The 26720-nt window shown below is 43.7% G+C and overlaps 1 protein-coding gene across 1 annotated transcript in view; it reads left to right on the plus strand.

Annotated features, from left to right (window-relative positions):
* Nucleotides 1-26720, plus strand: part of LOC126155690 (dynein axonemal heavy chain 8-like) — a 622476-nt gene that overhangs the window by 80187 nt on the left and 515569 nt on the right. The window contains exon 5 of the mRNA XM_049916245.1: nucleotides 20761-20924. Coding sequence (XP_049772202.1) covers nucleotides 20761-20924 — 164 coding nt within the window. The remainder of the gene's footprint in view (nucleotides 1-20760; nucleotides 20925-26720) is intronic.

A 26720-nucleotide genomic window follows, 5' to 3' on the forward strand; every position in this document is an offset into this window, starting at 1 on the left:
ATGACGTTAACATTGCCGAAGATTTCACGCGTTGACAATAATTTGCGGCAAACCACGCATAACGAATCACTTTCCCGAAAACTGGCGCTGGCAGAAATTTCACCGAAAACATTTTCCAATAATTTTCCCTTTCTTTTTTTAAACTGATTCATCAGACATACAAGTAGTACACGAATAAAGGCAACATTATTTCAGTATGAATTGGAAAATATTAATGTAGTAATCTTCTACGAACAGTTGGTGGATTGAAACTTCCTGGCAGATTAAAACTGTGTGCCGGACTGAGACTCGAACTCGGGAACTTTGCCTTTCGCGGGCAAGTGCTCTACCAACTGAGCTACCCATGCACGACTCACGCCCCGTCCTCACAGCTTTAATTCCGCCAGTACCTCGTCTCCTACCTTCCAAACTTCATTCTAGTAATTGGTGGATTAATGGAAAACAAAAATAAAACTAAAAATAATAATCGTGTTACGAACACGTGGGGCAATAGCTGCGAAGCTATCCACTGTGACAACGCTTCGATTGAATTACACTGACGAAAAAAAAAATCACACCACCAAGAAGGAGCCGTGCGAGATATAAGAAAGCTAATAGGTGTGTTCCTACATCTGCAAGATGATGTCTGTTCAAATCACGCGCCAGTTGCATAAAGAGCGTCGCGGTAGCGCCACTTTGAGCATGAAAATCAGGTTTGCTTTAAATCTGCGCTGTGACGGTCGTGAGCATTAATTACCTTTGAGACTGGAAGTGGTGAGTTGATGTTAGTCAATAATGCCTTTAAGGCGGCAAAGATGCCATTATCAACACCTCACTGAGCTTGAACGAGGTCGTGTTTTAGGCTGGATGTTTCTTCTGCGATATTGCAGAAAGGGTTGGTAGGAATGTAGGCACTGTATATAATTTCTAGCAGCTGTGGTCACGAGAATATTGGGTCACACGAAGACCTGGCTCCGGTCTGCCACATGGCTCTACCAAGAGGGAAGAACACTGTGTTCGGCTTGGGGCTCTGGCGCATCATCTGCAGCTGCAGCACCAATTTCAGCAACAGTTGGTACCACTGAGACAGAACGATATGTTACAAATCGGTTACGTCAAGGAAAGCTCCGAATCAGACACCCTTTCTTGCATTTCATTGATCCCATACCACCGCTATTTGCGACTTCAATGTTATCAAGCGAGATCTCATTGGAGCGCAGGGTGGAGGTAAGCTGCGTTTTCTGATGAACGCTAGTTGCTAAGAGCTTGATCCCAACCTGCCTGTGTGCTAGATACACTGGGCCTACACCTGGAGTTACGATCTGGGCTGCGATTTCGTATGACAGCAGGAGCACTCTTGTGGTTATCCCACGCACCCTGACTGCAAATTTGTACGTCAGTCTGGTGGTTTGACTTTTGTGCTGTCATTTCTGAACAGCATTCCAGGGGATGTTTTCCAGTAGGATATTTCTCGCCCTCATACCGCCGTTGAAACCCAACATGCTCCACTGAGTGTCGACATATTGCCTTGGCCTGCTCGATCACCAGATCTGTCTGGTCGGACGACAAGTCCAGCATCATTCACAACCAGCGTTAACCGTCCCTGTATTGACCGACCAAGTGCAACAAGCATGAACTCCATCCCACAAATGACACCCGGCAACTGTAAAACGCAATGCATTCACTTCTGCATGCTTGCATTCAACTTTCTGGCGGTTACACCGGCTATTAATGTACCAGCATTTCACTTTGTAAGGGCTTATCTCGCACTTACTCGTACATTAACATGTGATCTTGCAATGTTGATCACTTAATGTGTTTCCTAGACAAATGTATTCCCGAAATTTCATTACTCTACATTAATTATTTTTTGGTGTTGCGATTTTATTCCGTTTGTGTATTTACTTGCTAAAAGGCACATAAAGTACATCAAAAGCTGTGACCATCGTTTTCTCAGAACTGGTCGAATATCTACGGATAAGTCGAGACAAGGGCTCGCTTATTTTGATCCCTCCCCACAGAGTGAATTTTCTGGGCCATGTTCTTCTTGCCATGTTCTTCTCGTTAGCGGAGGGGAGACAGCTGGGCCAGTGGGATACCTATACCATCCTACATACAGAATGTGGACTTTATTTTGCATACAGGGTGTGCACTGAGTTCCGTCAACCCCATAAAAATGTTAAACATTATATAATTTTTATTAAATAGTCATTAACTATTCACCCTCTAGGAATAGTCCACACTACCAATAACAATAAGTACACACTTGCGGTGTCTTTAACTGTTCGCAGCATCGGTTTGCATCGCGTCGTTCTGCGAACACAAAATAATTCGACGCCAGCTTCTGTGCGACATTTTCCGCAGATTCCTGGAGTAATCCGTTGGATTGCCGGTCTCATAGATTCTTTCAGGTCATCAACAGCCACGTACCTTTGCTCTGCAACGATGCTCTTGATAGAGCTCCAGAGCGAATTGCCACATGTGAGGTCGGGGCAGCGAGGTTGCCAGGCAAGTGGAGCTGGTAATACAAGTGATCCACGACCAATGCAGCATTCTGGGAAAATCTCATGTAGATGTTCTTACATCGTAACAGCAAAATGAGGAGGCGCAGCATCTTGTTGCAACCAGTAGTCCTCTTTGATTCCTTGACCATCTAACAGGGGTATGAACTCTAGGTCCTTAACATTTGCAGATATTGATGTTGGTTGACGTTACCGTGAAAGAAGATGGACCGTAAATATGTCTGCTATCCAAGCCAGACAATAACATAACGTCGGTAAGATTATTCTCCACCTCCTCTTAAAAATATGTTTGCTCCTTTGACCAAAAGACGAAGTTTCGTGACCGAGAACTATGGTAAATGGCATATTCATTGCTAAAATATCCTGGCACGCATCGGAATTGTATCAAAGACCTGCAGGAATGCATCTCATCCACCCTTTCTTCGTCTTAAATCATTGTCCGTCAGTTCCTAAACACACGCGTTCTTTCACTGTTTGAACAGGACATGTAGGCCCCACGGTACCCACCGGCCGCCGTGTCATCCTCATGCCTTAGGCGTCACCGGATGTGGCAGTGGAGGGGCATGTGGTCAGCACATCGGTCTCCCGTTCGTTGTCAGTTTTCGTGACCGGTGCCGCTACTTCTCAGTCAAGTGGCTCTTCAATTGCTCTCACAGGAGGTGAGTGCACCCCACTTGCCAAGAGCACTCGGTAGACACGGACGGTGACCCATCCAAATGCTAGCCAAGCCCGACAGCGCTTAATTTCGGTGATCTGACGAGAACAGTGTTACCACTGCGGTAAGACCGTTAGTGTTCTTTGATATGCTTGTGCAAAATTTACTGGGGCACGCCCAGTTCCGTTGACCTTTTCTGTGCCGACTTCATTGGGGAACTATCCACAGATGCTGTGACATCTATTGGGCCGACCACCCTTTGGTTTACCCTTTACACTACTGTTAGAAAGAGTTTTTCTTCCCATCACAGAAGTGTTCACTTTGGAGATGGCTCACGCCCTTGTTGTATCTGGATGTTAGTACGCACTTGTTCCAACGACTGTCCAGTTTTTGGCTTCCATAGACCCAGGTTCTTGCGAATTATACTCTTTTCAGTGGTGTATTCACTGGCATCCACTATTGTTTGCGTAATCTGCAACAGACAACAGTGCGAGGTAAACACATTGGAGGTTTACCACGTCATATACATGTTAATATTTCAGGGAGGATGGCGGGATTTTGCGCCCACTCAGTAGAGTATGCCAAAGATGTTGCACGTTTTGTAGCTGTCTACCGCATCTCGCTGGAGGCAGAAAGTGTTGAAAAAATGTGCAGGTCACTCTCATTTTCAATAAGGGTCGTCGACTTGACACACACAACTACAGGCTCATCTCGCCGACGCCAGTCTGTTGTAGAATTTTGGATCTCTTTTAATGCTTTCTGCAGCCTGAAAATTTCCTCTATAGGAATCATCGTATGAAACTCAAATCGCTCTGTTTCTTCACGAAAGCCAGAAGGCAGTGCAGTATGTAGTGGGAACCAGTTGATGCTGTGTTCCTTGACTTCTGGAGGGCGTTCGATACAGTGCCGCCTAGTGAGCACAATATGTATGTGCGGAATATCAGACCAGTTTAATGACTACCCGAAAAGTCCCTTCCAAATACAACACACCATTTCATTTTTAACAGATAGTAATCTTGAGACGGAAAAGTAACTTCGCCGTACCGGAAACGAGTATTATAGGACCGTTACTGTTCACAATATACGGGTTGTTAGGGGTATAAGTGCAGATATTTTTATTGGTGACTGAGGACAGTGTACTGAAAAGCATCACATCAATATTTACTTCATTTGCAGACTAATAATTGCAGCTATTAGGAGTAATACGTTTTTAGGTTGTACCTCAAAGTACCTGTGGCACGAGCCACCACCCGGTAAGATTACGTGACTGCGTAACAATCACTTGGGGTAGTCACAGCAATTAAAAATGTGGAAGTATGTGTACGGAGTGATTTAAAGTGGAAGGATCACTTACAAGTAACCGTAGGAGAGACAGATGCCAGACAGAGATTAGTGAAAGAATGCTCAGAAAATACGGTTCATTCACGAAGGAGGTAGTTTACAAAACCCTGGTTACACCAGTACTTCAGTACCTGAGTGTTGATCGTCATATGATGATAGATGAAATAGAGAAGATCCAAAGATAAACAGCACGTTTTGTCACAGGTGTGTTTAGTAACCGCAAAAGCATATTGGAGATACTCATCCAAATCCAATGGCAGACGCTGCAAGAGGGCCGTTCCGCATGACGATTCGATATTATGTTGAAATTCCGAGAGCATACGTTCCTAGAAAAATCAGCCAATATATTGCTTCCCAATATGTGTATTATGTGAAAAGAACATGAAGGCATGATTATAGAGGTTCAGGCTCGTAAAGAGGCTTAGGAACAATCGGTCTTCCAGAACACTATTCCTGAGAGAGACAGGAATAGGGGCAAGGCATTATGCAGTGAATTGGAAGTGGTAAAGTAGATACGGATGAAGTGACAGAGGTGCACAAAGTACCCTCTGCCACGCACCATGAGCTGGCTTGCGAAGTGTAGAGGTAGATGTAGAAAGAAAGAGTCGTACTGCGCTGTTGGCTGGGAGGTTTCGACGGATTGTTCTGTCACCTCCTCGGTGAGGATTTTCTTCCCCTGTGCACAGAGTCCCTTTCCAGGCGATGTAGGAGAGTTGTGAATATGTTGAGGTAGGTCACCGAATCGGGTGTGTGTATAGTCTGGTGTAATATTTATGTTGTATGATGAGAAATGATTGGCATTGACATTGATGTCTGGGAGTCCCAGCCAAGAGAAGTTCGGCCGCCGAGTTGCAAATCAAGAATATAACACAACACGCAGACTCCGAGCGGAGAAAACCTTCTACCTGACCGAGAGTCGAACCCTGACCCGCTGCAGGGCAGTCAGACCTGCTGACTGCTCAGCTAAGGAGGCGGACTGTACGATGAGAGAAAGGGATAAGGTGAAAGCCAGCGGCAATAGAAAGCCTATTCCTTCCATTTAGTACCGCCGGTGTTTATGTCCCCATTCGGCAGATGGAGCACCGTCAACAGTGTCACATGCCCTCACTTCGTGAGAGACTGAGAAGTTTGGCCTTTAATCTACATCTGCATCTACATACATAATTCCGCTAACCAAGTACGATGCATGATGCTGGGTAACATTCTAGTCATTTTCTATCCCTTTCCACTCGCGAACAGAGAGAGGGATTTTTTTTTTCTAAAAGCCTTCGTACGAGTCCTAGTTTCTCACATCTTATCTTCATGGTCCTTAGGCGAAATATACTTTAGCGGTAGTAGAACCGTTCTGAAATCGGCCTCAGATGCCGGATCTCTAAATCTGCGCAATACTGACTTGTGGAAAGTGCATCGTCTTCCGTCCAGGGATTTCCATTTAAGTTCACGAAGTGTCTCCGTAATACTTGCGTGCTGTTAGCACCTACCGGTAACAGATCTCGCAGTTTACGTCCGATTGGTTTCAATGTCTACCTCTCATCCTACCTGGTGGGGAATCCAAACACTCGAACAACACTTACGAATGGGTCGCACTACCGTTCTATACATCCTCTCCTTTATAGATGAGCTACACTTCTCCAGAATTCTCCGAATAAAACGAAGTCGAACATTCGCCTTCCCTACTGCCAACCTGATGTGCTCAGTCTGTTTCATATCGCTTTGAAACGTTACGTCTGGATATTTAATCGACGTGATTGCACCCTACTAATGCTGTATTCTAACGTTACAGGAATGTTTTTCCTACTCATCCGCATTAACTTACATTTTTCTAAAATTAGAGAAAGCTGCCATTTATAACACCAATTAGAAGTTTTGTCTAAGTCATCTTGTAGCCGGCCGGAGTGGCCGAGCGGTTCTAGGCGCTACAGTCTGGAACCGCGCGACCGCTACGGTCACAGGTTCGAATCTTGCCTCGGGCTGGATGTGTGTGATGTCCTTAGGTTTGTTAGGTTTAAGTAATTCTAAGTTCTAGGGGACTGAAGACTTCAGATGTTAAGTCCCATAGTGCTCAGAGTCATTTGAACCATTTCATCTTGTATATTCCTACTGTCACTCGACGACACGTTCCCGTACACCACAGCATCATCAACAAACATCCGTAAATTGCTGCTCACCCTGTCCGTCAAGTAACTTAGGTATACAGAGAATAAAAGCGGTCCTGTCACACTTACAAGCGGCATTGCTGATGGTACCTTTGTCTCTGATGAACACTCGCCTTCGAGGACTACTTAAAAAGTTATCGAGACACCCACATGTCTACAAACTTAAACTGTAGTCTCGGACCTTCTTTAACAATCTGCAGTAGGGCACCGTGTCAAATGCTTTCCGGAAATCCTGAAATATGGAACTGCCTCTTGCCCTCCACCCATGATTTGTAGGATATCATGTGAGAAAAGAGCAAGCTGAGTTTCGCACGTGCGATACTTTCTAAATCCGTGCTGATTTGTGGAGAGAAGCTTTTCTGTCTCAAAAAATTTATTGTATTCGAACTGAGAATATGCTCAAGAATTATATAGCAAACCGATGCTAAAGATGTTGGTGTGTAATTATGCGAGTGAATTCTTTTATTTTTCTTATACACAGGAGTCACTAGCGCTTTTTTTTCATTCGCTTGGTACTTTTCGCTGTGCGAGAGATTCGTGTGGTATTGTTCGCCGGGAGGCCCCGTTCGGGGATTTTTGGCCTCCGATTTGCAAGTCTTATTTCAGGAGGCGCCACATTGGGCGACTTGCACATCGGTGATGATGAGACGATGGTGAGAACAACACAACACTTAGTCCACGAGCGTAGAAAATCTCCAACCCGGCCGGGAATCGAATCCGGGCCCATTGCATGGTAGGCAAACACGTTTACAAGTCAGCTAAGCAGACGGGCAGATTTGTGATAAATACAGGCTAAGTAAGGGGACAACACCGCAGATTACTCTCTGTAAAACACAATTGGGATTCCATCAGGATCTGGCGACTTTGTTTCAAAAAATGGTTCAAATGGCTCTCAGCACTATGGGACTTAACATCTGAGGTCATCAGTCCCCTAGAACTTAGAACTACTTAAACCTTACTAACCTAAGGACGTCACACACATCCATGCCCGAGGCAGGATTCGAACCTGCGACCGTAGCGGTCGCACGGTTCTAGACTGTAGCGCCTAGAACCACTCGGCCACCCTGGCCGGCGACTTTGTTTCAACTCCTTCAATTGCTTCTCTACGCCGGTGATGCATATTTCTACGTACACCATACGGGAGTCTGTGCGATGGTCAAATGAAGGTATGTCTACGATCCCATTGCGTGAACGACTTTTTAATCGCGAAATTTAAAACTTCAGCTTTCCTTTTGCTAACATCTACCGCCACGCCAGACAGGTCAACGAGTGACTGAATAGAAGGCTTTGTCCTGCTTAGAGATTTTACGTATGACGAGAATCTTCTCGGGCTCTCGGAAAGATCTTTCGCTAAGATATGACGGTGGGAGTTGTGTGCTTTGCTCATTGCTCTTCTTAGGGACGGAGGAATTTCTACCAACTTCTGCCTGTCTACATTGGCACGCTCTTTTTTGAACCGAGAGTGCAGCTCTCACTCTGTCCGCATTTGATTACTAAACCATGAAGGGTCCTTTCCATTCCTAATCCATTTACTTGACACAGCCGATTGGTGGTGGTTAGCTCCTATGGGACCAAACTGATGGGGTCATCGGTCCCTAGGCTTACACACTACTTAATCTAACCTACGCTAAAGATAACACACACACAAACACACACATGCACACACACACACACACACACACATGCCCGAGGCAGGACGCGAATCTCCGACGTGGGGAGCCGCGTGAACCATGGGAAGGCGCTAGATCCCGCGCGGCTACGCCGCGTGACTTACTTGGCACAAACATCTCAAGAACACGATTTACAATCAGTTTAAATGTTGCCCATGAAACCTCTGCGTCCGTCACACTGGAGCTAAATGATATCCATTCGTTGTCTAAACGGGATGCTGACAACTGCTTCTCTGATTTTTCTGTCATGAACACGCTCCTGGACTTCTTGACGGATTTATTAACTTTAGTAACCATCGTCGCTATGATGACTTAATGATCACTAACCCCCGTGTCTATACTGACACTGACGATAAGGTTAGGCCTGTTTGTAACTGCCAGGTCTAAAATATTTCCAGTGCGTGTGAGTTGTCTTCACTAGTCCTTCAAGACAGCTTTCGTGAAACGTGTTCAGAGGTACTTCACAAGATTGTCTCTCCGCACCACCTGCAGTGAAAATAAAAAAGAAAGAAAGAAAAAAGCGCCGAATGACAACATTTAGCGTAACCGTCCTTCAAAATTTGACCACTCCGACGGAGCTGTCCACCTCAAATGTAACCCACATCCTTCGCTGTCTACATTTTGGGAATTTACGTGTTTCGCACGGTCATTTCTGCATGAACTGTTAGTGGGTCTGGTTGCCACACATTATCCGGATCTGACCCTGTGCTTGCACTACTATTCTGCTTGATAGGAGGAACGGGACAAGCTACAACATCCTTATAGAACAAATGAGGAATTAAATCACTAAGATGTAGCGGCCACAGCTTGCAAAAATCGCAGTTAATGCCCAAGACATCAGTGTATTTAATTATTACTGGTATACACACGGATTTGCTACATAGAAACTACAGCAAACCGTAACTTGTCGTTGTTTATTGTAAGCACAGTTATGTAATTTTATTTAATTAAAATTTTCAGATAAATAGTATCTCCAAGCACTTTCCTGATGACTGTTGTTACACTAATTATTAACAAAGTTTAACTGCATACTAACTTAACTATTTACCAACAACTTGGTTGTTTCATTTTGCTTACATCCTAGGTTACGCACGACTACATACGTTAACTGTTAACTACAGTAAAAATAATTAATGTTTCCTTAGCACAACGAGTTTAAAATTTACAACTGGAATATACTTCAAAGTATAAGCCTCCTGGTTTGCGACCTGCGGCAGTAGCATTGTGTTTCTGGAATGCTGATGACCTTGAGAGCGGTAAAGAGCGCAAATCTAGTGACATCAGCATTTCCTTAGAAATTTGCACTGACAGGTAATGGTTTTAAATTAGGTTTAAATTCTAACAGTTCCGCTTGTTCAGAAATTAGTGCGTTACGTCCTCTGGCACTAATATTGCCAGTTGCCTCCACGACACATTCTGCACCACGGAGAAGGTGCAGTCAGTCTTTTTCTAGCGTCCTCGGTCGCTGTACTACAACATGTCACAGACGACGACCTTAGGATACACAAAAGTTATATCTCCTAGCACTCCCCAGTGCCTATCACCTTATGCCGTTCAATCCACGACTTCACTCCGAACTTCAGCCATATTTATTTATGTAATAGGTTTTTTTCTGGTGACTCAGGCATTCTCCTCTCCTTTTCTTGAAGGTAAATCTCCAGCTCTCTCTCTTGTATACTTCCTCGGGTATTTGTTTAACTGATGACATAATGATCCCTCCCATACGAAGTTGCATAGTGTTTCAGCCCCTGTTTCAACTCTTTCAGTGATTGTTGTGCTAACCACATTCCAAATGACGCAATAGCAAAGTGGATGACAGCGAATGGTTAGCATTCTATGGTCTGCTGAGAACCTTGAAGGTTTTGATTTAATGTGGGAACTCAATGTCTAAGGACCGTAAGATTTTAGGAAAGAGTTTAACTGTTTCTTTTGCTAGCGTGGCTGAATAACTTATTCCAAAGATGGCAGTATCCTACCGGGGTACATAAAGGCAACAGCCCCCTTCTGCACATCAGTTAATAAAATGAGTACGTATTACTAAGGCAGTCAGTCTGTATTCAGACTCACTCTTTCACTGTGCAGCTGAGTGTGCGTCGTTCGGAAATTTTAATAAAAATATTACATACAACTGTTTGCCGGATTGGAACTCGAGCAGAGTAAAATGTACACTCCAAAAATAGCTCCTACCCTGTAGCTAAGCAATTTCTCCTTTGTTTCTTGTCTTCCAGAAGTGTTGGTCCAACAAAGTACGCGGAAGAGTTTCTGTGAAATAGGAGTTTGTGAAGCAGGAGAGATGTGGTGGTAGAGCTATGAGGACGCGTCTTCGATCTTCCTTGGATGGCAAAATTGAAAAGAGCATTACAAACTAAAAGTAAAGGGCGATGTGACATAGTATCTAAACTTTCATAAACATTATTGTATCCTCTTTTCAGTTGACGTGTGTAATCATTTCCGTAACATTCGGTGAAATTATATGTTCAAGACTCTTGCAATACATATATACATTAAATAAGTTCGCAGTTGCAAATAAGGACAACCGTCAGCTGTGGAATGGAATGGGGACAATGAAAATTTGTGCCGGACCGGGACTCGAACCCGTAATTCCCGCTTATCGCGAGCGGTCGCCTTTTCATTCTTTTTATTTATTTATTTATTTACATGATTACATTTAGGAAACGTGTACAAATGATAATTCTAGTAACTGAGTGTTACAACAACAAAGGTGGCATTCTATGTTGTTGTTGTTGTTGTGGTCTTCAGTCCTGAGACTGGTTTGATGCAGCTCTCCATGCTGCTCTATCCTGTGCAAGCTTCTTCATCTCCCAGTACTTACTACAACCTACATCCTTCTGAAACAGCTTAGTGTATTCATCTCTTGGTGTCCCTCTACGATTTTTACCCTCCACGCTGCCCTCGAATGCCAAATTTGTGATCCCTTGATGCCTCAGAACACGTCCTACCAACAGGTCCCTTCTTCTTGTCAAGTTGTGCCACAAACTCCTCTTCTCCCCAATTCTATTCAATACGTCCTCATTAGTTATGTGATCTACCCATCTAATCTTCAGCACTCTTCTGTAGCACCACATTTCGAAAGCTTCTATTCTCTTCTTCTCCAAACTATTTATCGCCCATGTTTCACTTCCATACATGGCTACACTCCATACAAATACTTTCAGAAACGACTTCCTGACACTTAAATCTATACTCGATGTTAACAAATTTCTCTTCTTCAGAAACGCTTTCCTTGCCATTGCCAGCCTGAGAGTAAACAAAAAAAGTATAAATGTAAATCACTGATGAAATTCCAGCTAAAAAGGTTCTTCAATAAACGTAAATGGTTCCACTTTGTGCTTCGCCATCGTTATCTGATATCTCCAACAGCGCCTTTGAAGGGTATCTGGAGGCATTCTGCTCCGCTAGTGCCTCAAGAAAAACAGCATCCTTGCAGTAGCCTGTCTCTTCCTTCTGTGATGCTGCCAAGGCAGGACGTTCAGTCGTTAGTGTGATGCGTCACAAAACATTAACCGCAGCTTGGCACTCCCCAGCTGAGTGGAGGGTTCACGAAAACGCATTTGCGTAAATAATTTGCGAAGAGCGTACGGTATCTCGGTGTGCGTTTGAGGGCATTGTGAGCATTTTGTAGGAACCACCAGTAATCAAGCTGCTCTTTCTCTCCGTCGCTAAAGATATAGGCGACGGTAATTCCTTTGAACCATGTAAGCGCATGATTTTTGCGGCGGGAGGGTAAGATTCATCTGGACAGAGTAGGGTCTGAGGGTCAATCATATCAATCATATTCAACACGTTGTAGCTGATTCAAGTCCTGGAGCAGGTTCTGTCGCATCATTGTGCGTATGGTCTGTAATAACCGCCGGTAGTTTGCTGCAGCTGTTTTACGTACATCCTTCGTGAACGTGATTCCCAAATATCGCAGATCAGAAACTGGCGGGAGGGGAGCGAGGGCTTCCGGTCCGAGACCACGCCCAGTACGCCGCCGACTTGTTGATGTTCAGAAGACTGCCTGCGGCCTGTCCGTATCGGGACTGCGACTCGAACCCGTATTTCCCGCTTATCGCGAACGGTCGCCTTTCCATTTGGCTATCCGTACACGACTCACGGCCAGATCCAAACTTCCACATGTCGTCAACCATGCGTCGTAGTGAGTCGTAAACGGTAGCCGAATGAAAGGCGACCGCTCGCGATAAGCGGGAAATCCGGCTTCGAGTCGCGATCCGGCACAAATTCTCAATGTCGTCATTCCATCCTAAAGCTGTTGGTTGTCCTTGTTCGCCATTGCGAATTCGTTTACTGTATTTCATAACGGCTGTAGTCATCGCAGTGCATGCATGTCCAAAGGAACTTTGCATCGTAATCAGAGTAACACAGTCACTGCAGTATCGTCTATATCTTTCAATGTATTCCAAAAATAGCTCAACTAAACTAAGAAGAAAACCAGAAGAGCAAGAAATAAAAGCAGTCTTGTGGAATACAGAGGGAGTAAAAAGTGCTCTTAACCTAACACCAACAGACATTCTACAAAATTCGGATCTTGCAATTCTAACAGAAACCTTCCTGATAGACAGCTGGCAACATAAAGATTTCTATAATTATCACCTAATGGCAAAGAAGGGAGAAAGAGGACGACCCATGGGAGGAATATCTATCCTACTGAAACCCTGGATGACGCCCACCAAAAAAATCATAAAACAAGAAAATAGTATGCTAATAGAAGCGGCAAACATAAATATAATTGCAGCCTATTTTAAACCGCACACAAATGCTGTAGAAATAATTGACGAAATAGTCACACTCATCAAACAATGCGACAGCAAACCCACCATTATTGCAGGCGATCTCAACTGCAGAATAGACACAGAAAACTATAAAACAAAACTAGTCGTTGAAACCCTAGAAGAAGATGGTTTCACCCTACTTAACGATAGGCAGATACCTACATACATGTGCCACAATGGGAAGAGCACCATTGATATCGCATTAACAAGAGGAGACATAGAAGGAAGTATTCAACCGATATGGCATGACTCCATTACTCCTGTACGAAAGCACATTCCAATGAAGATAAAAATAAATATCGTCACGTCACCGCCAGCAAGAAAGACCCACCAAATCACACAAAGAAAAATTGACATAGAAAAATTAACAAACGAGCAAGAACAATTAACACAAATAGAAACTTTCATAGAGGAAGGAGACCTTGAAAAAGCAACAGACCAAATAGAAGACCTCCTAAAAAATTCAGTGATTCAAACACTCCCCAAAACAAGGACGGCCAAAAGATGGTTCGATGCTGAATGCTACAGCAAAAGGAACACTGTTCTAAGAATCCTCCACAGACTAAGAAACCAGCATGACGAGGAAACATGCAAACTGTATGCAGAAGAGAGGAGAATCTACAAAAAACTAATAGAAGAGAAGAAAAAAGAATACATAGAAAGTGAGGCAAAAAGAGAAGCGGATGAAGCAGAGAAAGACCCATACATAGCAGCAAGACCAAGAAAAATGGTTCATACACCAAATATAGACCTGAAGGAATGGGAAGACCACTTCAGTAAGATACTGAACAAACAAGGACTCAAAACACCCCCAAAGAAAGAGAAACAACATCAAACTAAGGAAAAAGACAATACATGGGAACCCCTAAATGAAGATGATGTGAAAGAAGTAATAAAAGCACTGAAGAACAAGAAAGCAGCAGGACCTGATAATATATACAATGAACACATAAAAGATGCAAAAGAGGCCCTCCAACACATATGGACCAAACTGTTTAACAAATGCCTGGAACTTGGAAGAATTCCGACACAATGGAGACACTCGACAATAAAAGTTCTCTACAAAGGTAGAGGAGACCCAATGGACCCAAACAAGTACAGAGGCATAGCCCTGGAAAATACTCAATTCAAGATGTTTTCGAAGATAATAACACAAAAAATCCAAGCCTCTGTGGACAGTCATCTCCCAGAACGATAAAATGGGTTTCAGATCTGGAAGATCAACGCTTACGGCAGTCAGGCTTCTTCTAAACAACATCGATGATGCGCTACAAAAGAAACAAATGTTCTACACAGTGTTCATAGACTTTACCAAAGCCTTTGACCTATTGGAAAGAGAGCTCATAGTCCGAAAACTGGAAAACACAATGGGAGAAGATAGCGTATGGGCAAGAATAATCAAATCAATCCTCGAATACAATTTAATTACAATATCAGACAACCTCTCTCGTTCGAACCCCATTCTGCAATCGAACGGAGTCTTACAGGGTGACCCAATGAGCCCTTTGCTATACATTCTTGCCACTGAAGAAGTACTCCGAATTCGAGAAAATGAAGAAGATGTGTATGTACATGCATACGCTGACGACATAGCCGTAGGTTCAACAGATATACAGAAGCTGCAGAGAATCATTGAGAAAATAGACAGATGGTGCAGTGAACACAAACTACACATAAACATAGCAAAGACAGAAATGGTAATTTTCAGAAAAGGAGGCAAAACACCCAAGAATGCGGAAATCAGTATCAGAAGACAAAAAATAAAAATCTCATCAGACTTTAAATACCTAGGAGTGACATTGCAACCAACAGCCAAATGCTTCACAAAACATACAACAGAACGTGCAGCCCAAGCAATAATAGCAATACAGGACATCAAAAACATCCGTCTTCTCAGTCTAGAAACAGCCATGAAATTATTCAACGCAAAAATCTTGCCAATCCTGGCCTATGGGATGGAGGTTATATGGGCCACCTGACAGAAAAAAATCTAGAAACACTAGAAAAAGTAAAATCGACCTATCTAAAAAGAGCACTAGGTCTCTCAAAGACAACAAGATCTAGACTAGTGTACCTGCTAGCGAGAGAGACATTCGTAATTGAAGACATCAGACTTCGATATATGATGCCACACACCAGGGCTTCCAGAAAGCAACTGAAGATCATGGAGGACAAACGAGAAAAAATATGGACGGAGTTTTACGGCACCGACGCAATGACGAACCGCTCATGGACAGCACCAAACTTCGTACAGCGACATGTTGTAACTAGACTTTCTACTCACGGCTTTCATCATGTTGTTGTTGTGGTCTTCAGTCCTGAGACTGGTTTGATGCAGCTCTCCATGCTACTCTATCCTGTGCAAGCTTCTTCATCTCCCAGTATCTACTGCAACCTACATCCTTCTGAATCTGCTTAGTGTATTCATCTCTTGGTCTCCCTCTACGATTTTTACCCTCCACACTGCCCTCCAATGCTAAATTTGTGATCCCTTGATGCCTCAAAACATGTCCTACCAACCGATCCCTTCTTCTAGTCAAGTTGTGCCACAAACTTCTCTTCTCCCCAATCCTATTCAATACCTCCTCATTAGTTATGTGATCTACCCACCTTATCTTCAGCATTCTTCTGTAGCACCACATTTCGAATGCTTCTATTCTCTTCTTGTCCAAACTAGTTATCGTCCATGTTTCACTTCCATACATGGCTACACTCCATACAAATACTTTCAGAAACGACTTCCTGACACTTAAATCTATACTCGATGTTAACAAATTCCTCTTCTTGAGAAACGCTTTCCTTGCCATTGCCAGTCTACATTTTATATCCTCTCTACTTCGACCATCATCGGTTATTTTACTCCCTAAATAGCAAAACTCCTTTACTACTTTAAGTGTCTCATTTCCTAATCTAATTCCCTCCGCATCACACGACTTAATTTGACTACATTCCATTATCCTCGTTTTGCTTTTGTTGATGTTCATCTTATATCCTCCTTTCAAGACACTGTCCATTCCGTTCAACTGCTCTTCCAAGTCCTTTGCTGTCTCTGACAGAATTACAATGTCATCGGCGAACCTCAAAGTTTTTACTTCTTCTCCATGAATTTTAATACCTACTCCAAATTTTTCTTTTATTTCCTTTACTGCTTGCTCAATATACAGACTGAATAACATCGGGGAGAGGCTACAACCCTGTCTTACTCCTTTCCCAACCACTGCTTCCCTTTCATGCCCCTCGACTCTTATAACTGCCATCTGGTTTCTGTACAAACTGTAAATAGCCTTTCGCTCCCTGTATTTTGCCCCTGCCACCTTCAGAATTTGAAAGAGAGTATTCCAGTTAACATTGTCAAAAGCTTTCTCTAAGTCTACAAATGCTAGAAACGTAGGTTTGCCTTTTCTTAATCTTTCTTCTAAGAGAAGTCGTAAGGTCAGTATTGCCTCACGTGTTCCAACATTTCTACGGAATCCAAACTGATCTTCCCCGAGGTCGGCTTCTACCAGTTTTTCCATTCGTCTGTAAAGAATTCGCGTTAGTATTTTGCAGCTGTGACTTATTAAACTGATAGTTCGGTAATTTTCACATCTGTCAACACCTGCTTTCTTTGGGATTGGAATTATTATATTCTTCTTGAAGTCTGAGGGTATTTCGCCTGTCTCATACATCGTGCTCACCAGATGGTAGAGTTTTGTCATGACTGGCTCTCCCGAGGCCATCAGTAGTTCAAATGGAATGTTGTCTACTCCCGGGGCCTTGTTTCGACTCAGGTCTTTCAGTCCTCTGTCAAACACTTCACGCAGTATCTTATCTCCCATTTCGTCTTCATCTACATCCTCTTCCATTTCCATAATATTGTCCTCAAGTACATCGCCCTTGTATAAACCCTCTATATACTCCTTCCACCTTTCTGCTTTCCCTTCTTTGCTTAGAACTGGGTTCCCATCTGAGCTCTTGATATTCATACAAGTGGTTCTCCTTTCTCCAAAGGTCTCTTTAATTTTCCTGTAGGCAGTATCTATCTTACCCCTAGTGAGACAAGCCTCTACATCCTTACATTTGTCCTCTAGCCATCCCTGCTTAGCCATTTTGCACTTCCTGTCGATATCATTTTTGAGACGTCTGTATTCCTTTTTGCCTGCTTCATTTACTGCATTTTTGTATTTTCTCCTTTCATCAATTAAATTCAATATTTCTTCTGTTACCCAAGGATTTCTATTAGCCCTCGTCTTTTTACCTACTTGATCCTCTGCTGCCTTCACTACTTCATCCCTCAGAGCTACCCATTCTTCTTCTACTGTATTTCTTTCCCCCATTCCTGTCAATTTTTCCCTTATGCTCTCCCTGAAACTCTGTACAACCTCTGGTTCTTTCAGTTTATCCAGGTCCCATCTCCTTAAATTCCCACCTTTTTGCAGTTTCTTCAGTTTCAGTCTGCAGTTCATAACCAATAGATTGTGGTCAGAATCCACATCTGCCCCAGGAAATGTCTTACAATTTAAAACCTGGTTCCTAAATCTCTGTCTTACCATTATATAATCTATCTGATACCTTTTAGTATCTCCAGGATTCTTCCAGGTATACAACCTTCTTTTATGATTCTTGAACCAAGTGTTGGCTATGATTAAGTTGCTTTCATCATCTAATCTGCAAAAACAAAACTTATCACGACCCAACCGCAACATGTGTATGTGAACTGTGTAACGATGCCTGTGAACGATATCACATAGAACTGTGCAGTAAAAGAGTGAAATCGATAAATGAATATGCAAAAATGTAAAATGTAAATGTAAAATGTTAAGCAAAGTAACTGTATATGGCTATTTGGCTGCAATTTTATTAAATAAATTACAAAAAAATCACTAGCCTGAGCAACAGTCACTTCTCACCTAAATAATACGAGAGTTGGAACTTTAATAGTGGCAACTATTTATTTACAGCTCATACAAAATAGATACGTGTTTCAATGTTTTCTGACCTTCAAAGTAGTCACCAGCATTGTGGATAAACCGTTGCCAACAATGTGGAAGTCGTAGGATACTCTTAGTAGTTCCAGTTGTGTTGATAGTTCGAGCGGCGCGGTCTATTGCCTGGCGAATTTGTAGCAATTCTGAAGCGAATGCCCTGAAGTGTTTCCTTCAGTTTAGAAATCGAGTATAACTCACGAGGGCTTAAATCAGAGGGTACAGAAGGCGGTATATCACTTATCAGCCCCTTCAGCCAAACAAATCAGTAATAGCTTGCACTGCACGTGCTTCAGAATTGTCCTGCAAAATGATGGTCAGGCCCTGCAGAAAGTATCACCATTTCTTTCTCTATGCTGTTCATTTTTGGAACACATCCTACGACCAGCTTAGGAACGGAAGTGATGACACCAGCTTAGAGACAGAAGTGATGACACTTTCTGCAGAACTTGACCATCATTTTGCTGGACAATGCTCAAGCACGTACAGCGCAAGCTGTTACTGATTTGTTTGACTGATGGGTCTGTTAAGTGCTGTACCACGTACCGCACTCCCCTGACTTAAGCCCTCGTGAGTTCAACTCGATTTCTAAACTGAAGGAAGCACTTCACGGCATTCGCTTCAGAACTGCTACAAATTCGCCGGGCAATAGACCGCGCCGCTCGAATTGTTAATACAACTGGCACTGCTAAGGGTATCCTAAGATTTCCACATCGCTGGCAACGGGTTATACACAATGCTGGTGACTACTTTGAATGTCAGTAAAACTTTAAAACACGTATCTATTTTGTACGAGCTGTAAATAAATAGTTGCCACTATTAAAGCTCCAACCCCCATATATAATATTTGTCTCATTTAGCCATTGTTTTCACGAAACTGTAGACACTTCTACACGTTATACTGTATAGGATACAGTTGTTAGGTCAACTTTTTGACTATTTAGTGCTGTTGTATATTTGTTACGCACCACGTGGGAAAGTTAATGTATGTAATCATGGTTTTACTACATTAACCAGGTAACATATTGTAATTACATTTATTAATTATAAGCAATATAATACGGTGCAATATCCGTAGTTAATTTCAGATAAAGTAATCAAAAGCACCAGCTGCGGGAATTTAATCAAAGTAAACCATAAATATTTTAAATAAAAATTGATCTGTTTTCTACCTTTAACGAACCTTGTCCTAAAACAGTTAACATTCCTCTGTGAAACCCTATAATTAGAAATAAAATAATATGCTCAATGTACTGTATGTATTGTAGGTTATCCGGGGACCTAGAAACGACGGAGAGGATCCGTCCCCGCCGCAGCCGCAGTGGTCCACAACCCCACCACGACTACCGCAGTCCACTTCACCCCTCCGCCGCCCCACACCGAACCCAGAGTTATTGTGCGGTTCGTCCCCCAGTGAACGTCTGACACCTGACGAGTGTAACCCTTATGTTTGCGTGGTAGAGTAATGGTGGTGTACGCGTATGTGGAGAACTTGTTATCGCAGAAATCGCCGACATAGTGTAACTGAGACGGAATAAGGGGAAGCAGCCAGCATTTGCCGAGGCAGATGGAAAACTGCCTAAAAACCATCCACAGACCGGCCGGATCACCGGACCTCGACACAAATCCGCCGGGTGGATTCGTGCCGGGGACCAGGCGCTCCTTCCCGCCCGGAAAGCCGTGCGTTAGACCGCACGGTCAACCGGGTCGGCATGCTCAATGTACTAGCAGTTGTCTCAGGGTCACCTTCTTTTGAGAAAATGGAACATTGTCAGGAAGTGGTATCAGATGACTGTGTATGTGTGAGATGGTAGGAGGCTGCTATTGTATTAATGGCTGTAGTATGTGGTGGGTTGAACATCAGGCATTAACAGCAGTGATTCCAGCTGATACTCATCACTCTTCACGACCGAAGAGCTGGGCGACCTCACAGCATACGTTGAAGCACTGTACAACAGACTTTCCCGTAAAAATCTCACAGTCGTCTATCTCCCAACTTCTCTGCTCTGTTCCCCTCCACGTTTTCCCAAAGTCACACTGGGTATGTGCCTACATTTGATTGGATAGGTCAGATTTTCATCTCGCCAGTCGAGTTACATGTTAGCAACTTTCATTGCTCTTGCATAGTACCTTCTCTTCCCGTACTAACATAAACACATATTTGCAAAAAAGAAAAAAAATTATTGGTCTAAATAAATACCTGAGTATTGTTTAGCTTCTCGATATCTTTCCAGAATCTATAAACTCCTTGCTGTGTTGCGTCATAACTCTTCTGAGGTCCTCAGGCTCGTGCCTTGTCCATTGTCGCCGCTGAGCTACAATCGCAATTCCTCCCCATTGCTCGTCGAAACGTATCTAGTAATTACTTGTACTCGTTTAATGCACGGTAAGAAGAGCCCGCCCGCCAAACACCACTACTCCTACTTAACAACCAGCTCGGCTCTGAATCATCTTTGTTAGCCTACGATAAGGAACTTACTCACTTAACTCGCTTTTAAAAATTGGTTTTCATGTACGAGAATCAGCTTGATTAATAGGCTCACGAACATTACTTTACGCCGAGTTTGTCTCGCACACAAAGTCTAAGCTAAACTGCAGCGGCAGTAGCGCGACAAGAAAGAATTAAAAGCAGAACAACGCTGGATGGGCAGGAATGATAAATTTGGTTGTTATTTGGTAGACACGAAGAGGAACATCGATGAGCTAGTGGTGTTCCACATACCACCGGAGCTGACAGAGCTGCTGCCGTCGCCGGACGTGGTGAAGTCGGTGCTCGACAAAGACACCAGCATCATCGGCCGCGTCGAGTACGTCATCACCGTCTGGACCAGGCAGATCGAGCAGGTGAGTGCTCGTTTAGCTATTTGTCGTATGGCGAACTCTTCGCTCAAAGCAGTTCAAAGAAGTCAATTGCGCGTGAAAATGAAATGCGAGGACCTTTAACCTATTGCCCTGATATGTTCTTACAAGTAACCGGACTTAAGGATCCGCCAGCAAACCCGAAGAGTCTTCCGAGAACAATTCTTTAATGTCACATACAGTATGGTGCTCAAGCTTGTGGGATCCATACCATATAGGACTAACAGATGATTCTGAACGTATACAAAGAAGGACCGCACGAATGGTCAGAGGCTTGTTTAACCCAAGGGAGACGGTCAAAGAGACACTGAAAGAACTGAACTGGATGACGCTTGGAGATTAACTTCAACTATCAAGCCTAATTTCAAAGTTTCAAGAATCCACTTTACATGAGGAGTCTGAGACCCCCTAAGTATCGCTCTCGCAAGGATCACGAACACGAAATTAAACTAATTACAGGGTGCACGGACGCGTTCAAGCACTCATCCTTCTCCCGCTCCATGTGCGAAAATAAAGAGAAGAAGCCCTAATAACTGGCACAGTGCTAAAAACCCTAAGCCATGCCATTTACAGTGATTTGTAGAGTATAAATGTATACGTAGATTTTGACATTATTTTCCACAGTTGGACAATAGTCATTTATTTTATCATAGACTCTTAAGAAAAAGAAAATAAGAAACCGCGCGCCACGAAGGAATTATCCGAATGGGACGCAAATCGGTAGATGTGAAGAACATGTAGAGGAAAAAAATTATCACAATTTTAGAAAAATTGGATGATTTATTCAGGAGAAAGAGTTCACAAATTGAGCAAGCCAATAAAGAGTAGGCCCACCTCTGGCCCTTACGCTAGCAGTTATTCGACCTGGAATTGACTGATAGAGTTGTTGGATGTCCTCTTGAGAGATATCGTGTCAAATTCTATCCAAATGGCGCTTTACATCGTCAAAATTCGAAGCTTGCGCATAATACTCCAAACGTTCTCCTCGGGGAGAGATCTGGCGACATTTCTGGTGAAGGAAGAATTTGGCAAGCACGAAGAGAAGCAATAGAAACTTTCGCCATTTGCGGGAGGGCATTATATTGCTGAAATGTAAATCCAGGATGGCTTGCAATGAAGGACAACAAAACGGAGTATAGAATATCTTTGGTGAATCGCTATGCTGTAGGGGTACCATAGATGACAACCAAAGGGGTCTTGCTATGAGAAATAATGGCACCCCAGACCATCACTCCTGGTCGACGGTCCATATGGCGAACGACAGTCAGGCTGGTATCCCACCAATATCTGGAGCGTCTACAGACAGGTCCTCGCTGGTCATTGGGGCACAGTTCGAAGCGAGACTCATCACTGAAGACGATTTTACTTCAGTTAATGAGATTCCAGGCCGAAGGCGTCTGTGCAGACGCCCTTGGAAGCGGTGGAATACCAACCTGTCTGTCGCCGGCCATATGGCCCGACAACCAGGAGCTATGGTTTGGGGAGCCATTTCTTTCCATAGCAGGACCCATCTGGTTGCCATCCGCGGCACCTTTACAGAATAGCGATACGTCGACGATAATCTACGTCCCGTTAGGTCACCCTTCGTGGCAAACCATCTTGGGCTTACACCCATACACGTGGAGAATTTCTACTGCTTGCCTTCGTGCTTGCCAAACCCTAACTTGGCCAGCAAGCTCGCCGGATCGATCCCCAATAAAAACGTCTGGAGCGTTATGGGCAAGTCCCTCCAACCAGCTCGCGATTTTGACGATCTAACGCGCTAGCTGCACAGAATTTGCAACATGTCCCTCAGGAGGACGTCCAACAACTTTATCAACCAATGCCAAGTCTAATAACTGATTGCATAACGGTCAGAGGTGGACCAGTGCTTGATCAATTTGTGAAGCTCTTTCTCTTGAATAAATCACCCAGTTTTTCTGAAATTGTTGTCTGTATACATGTAAAGCACTTGTACCGATTTCCGTCCCGTTCGGATAATTCTTTTGTGGTGCTTGCCTTTCTTTTTTTTGCTGAATGTATACAGGGTGGTCCATTGATCGTGACCGGGCCAAATATCACACGAAATAATCGTCAAACGAAAAAACTACAAAGAACGAAACTTGTCTAGCTTGAAGGAGGAAACCGGATGGCGCTATGGTTGACCCTCTAGATGGCGCTGCCATAGGTCAAACGGATATCAACTGCGGTTTTTAAAATAGGAATCTCCATTTTTATTACATATTCGTGTAGTATGTAAAGAAATATGAATGTTTTAGTTGGACCACTTTTTTCGCTTTGTGATAGATGGCGCTGTAATAGTCACAAACGTATACGTACGTGGTATCACGTAACATTCTGCCAGTGCGGACGGTATTTGCTTCGTGAAACATTACCCGTGTTAAAATGGACCGTTTACCAACTGCGGAAAAGGTCGATATCGTGTTGATGTATGGCTATTGTGATCAAAATGCCCAACGGGCGTGTGCTATGTATGCTGCTCGCTATCCTGGACGACATCATCCAAGTGTCCGGACAGTTCGCCGGATAGATGGCACTGTAATAGTCACAAATATATGGCTCACAATTTTAGACGAACATTTGGTAAGAAGTAGGGATGTTAAATTAAAATACAGAACGTAGGTACGTTTGAACATTTTATTTCGGTTGTTTCAATGTGTACATGTACCTTTGTGAACTTATCATTTCTGATAACGCATGCTGTTACAGCCTGATTACCTGTAAATACCACATTAATGCAATAAATGCTCAAAATTATGTCCGTCAACCTCAATGCATTTGGCAATACTTGTAACGACATTCCTCTCAACAGCGCGTAGTTCGCCTTCCGTAATGTTCGCACATGCATTGACAATGCGCTGACGCATGTTTTCAGGCGTTGTCGGTGGATCAAGATAGCAAATCTCCTTCAACTTTCCCCACAGAAAGAAATCCAGGGAGGTCAGCTCCGGTGAACGTGCGGGCCATGGTATGGTGCTTCGACGACCAATCCACCTGTCATGAAATATGCTATTCAATACCGCTTCAACCGCACGCGAGCTATGTGCCGGACATCCATCATATTGGAAGTACATCGCCATTCTGTCATGCAGTGAAACATCTTGTAGTAACATCTGTAGAACATTACGTAGAAAATCAGCATGCATTGCACCATTTAAACTGCCATCGATAAAATGGGGGCCAATTATCCTTCCTCCCATAATGCCGCACCATACATTAACCCGCCAAGGTCGCTGATGTTCCACTTGTCGCAGCCATCGTGGATTTTCCGTTGCCCAGTAGTGCCTATTATGCCGGTTTACGTTACCGCTGTTGGTGAATGACGCTTCGTCGCTAAATAGAACGCATGCAAAACATCTGTCATCGTCCCGTAATTTCTCTTGCGCCCAGTGGCAGAACTGTACACGACGTTCAAAGTCGTCGCCATGCAATTCCTGGTGCATAGAAATATGGTACGGGTGCAATCGATGTTGATGTAGCATTCTCAACACCGACTTTTTTGAAATTCCCGATTCTCGCGCAATTTGTCTGCTACTGATGTGCGGATTAGCCGCGACAGCAGCTAAAATACCTACTTGGGCGTCATCAATTGTTGCAGGTCGTGGTTGACGTTTCACATGTGGCTGAACACTTCCTGTTTCCGTAAATAACGTAACTAGCCGGCGAACGGTCCGGACACTTGGATGATGTCGTCCAGGATACCGAGCAGCATACACAGCACACGGCCGTTGGGCAATTTGATCACAATATCCATACATCAACACGTTATCGACCTTTTCCGCAATTGGTAAACGGTCCATTTTAACACGGGTAATGTATCACGAAGCAAATACCGTCCGCACTGGCTGAATGTTGCGTGATACCACGTAGTTATACGTCTGTTACTATTACAGCGCCGTCTATCACAAAGTGAAAAAAGTGGTCCACCTAAAACATTCATATTTCTTCACATACTACACGAATATGTAATAAAAAAATGGAGGTTCCTATTTTAAAAACCGCAGTTGATATCCGTTTGACCTATGGCAGCGCCATCTAGCGGGCCAACCATAGCGCCACCTGGTTTCCCCCTTCAAGCTAGACAAGTTTCGTTCTTTGTAGATTTTTCGTTTGACTCTTATTTCATGAGAGCTTTACCCTGCTCCCTACTGGTGAGCGATGTTTGACGTAGTTGCAATTTATCAGTAAAATACTGCAATATGGCGAATAAACAGCAAGCATCTTCCGCCGTACAGTAAGTGTCACCAGTAGGTTTTGTTTCAAATACGGCCCGTCCAAATCCCATTGCTCTCCACCTGCCGCATCACATGCTGCCTTTGCTCCATTATCTGTGGAGACAGCCACTCGCAGCTTCTTGCTTGCAGCCATGATCGCATACCTAAATGGCAAGTCTTTGTAATGTATACCGAAATTTTGAAACTAAACTATAAAAATTCGTAGTATGTCAACACCTTGTGATGGCAAAGGGGGCGCTGTTGATACAAATTATCAAAAACAAATGTTGATGTGAGCTGAGATATCACTTATTTATAAGTCGCTTAAACCAATAAATTACTTCGAAAGAATTATTCGCGTTGAGCACCATACATAGAGCTACATTTGTGAGTAGTTAGTAATTCGCAATTCTGTAGTAAATAGTAATTATGAAACGCTACATAAAGTCAGCTAGTGCATACAGAGTACACTGCTGATTCCAGGACGTGATTCTCCCACTCTCTAACCTGCCACAACTCGTTTGTTCAGTTCCTACTGCTCTTGCTGTTAATGATTTTTCGGTGGGATTATACACGTATCATTGTGTGCAGTTTGTTTTGTGTCGCGTATTGAACCGGGGACCTAGAAACGACAGAGAGGCTTCGTCCCGCCATAGCCCTCAGTGGTTCACAACCATACAACAGGCCACAGCAGTGGGACTTGGAAGTCCACATATGTGTACCAGTGGGACAGAAGAGGTTATTATTAGTCTAAGGCACGAATATTAGAATGGAAAACCGCCTAAAAACCATTCACAGGCTGGCTGGCACACTGGACCTCGACACTAATCCGCCGGGCCGATTCGTGCCGAGGACCGGCACGCATTCCCGCTCGGGAAGCAGCGCATTAGACCGCGCGGTTAGCCGGGCGGGCTATAAATTAGCTTAGTGACGGATCGTGCACTTCTCCCCCCCCCCCCCCCCAAGTCCTTTTGTATTCCCCTCCTCTGCCTACCCCTCTCCCTGTCGCGTCTGCCCCCCACCCCTCTTATGGGTCCTCATCCTCCATCAGCTCCTTTCCCGGTTCCCCCCTTCGCTTTTACTCTCCTTTCCCCCCTTTTTTTGTTTTCCCATCTTCTGTCCAGTTTTCCCCCACCTGCTCTCGACTGTGGTATGTCACATTTGCCAACTTTTTAGTGCAGTGTTCCAGTGACTATTCAGTGTTGTTCGTCTTTCTCGTGTTGCGAACAGAAACCATGCTGTCGCTAGGTGTGAATTTTATGTCTTTTGCGAACAGAATCCAGACTGACACCGTGTTTTTTAATTGTCTGTCTATTGTTTTACCTGTCTGCTTCGTATGTATTTTATTAGCATCATCATCCCTCTGTTCTTTGTTTTAAGTTCCACGATTTCTTTTCGCCATGTTACTCTTTAAGTCTCCGATTTTATCGCCTGTTTTTTATTATTTATTCTCTTGATCTTTCTCACAAAGTCTGTAGGCTGAAGAGCGGCATACTAAGCTGCTGCCAGCCCGCCCCCTTCGGGGGGAATTGAAATTCAATAAAGAAAAAAAAAGAAAAAAAAAGAT

Source organism: Schistocerca cancellata, chromosome 2, assembly GCF_023864275.1.
Source record: "Schistocerca cancellata isolate TAMUIC-IGC-003103 chromosome 2, iqSchCanc2.1, whole genome shotgun sequence".
NCBI classification, from domain to species: domain Eukaryota; kingdom Metazoa; phylum Arthropoda; class Insecta; order Orthoptera; family Acrididae; genus Schistocerca; species Schistocerca cancellata.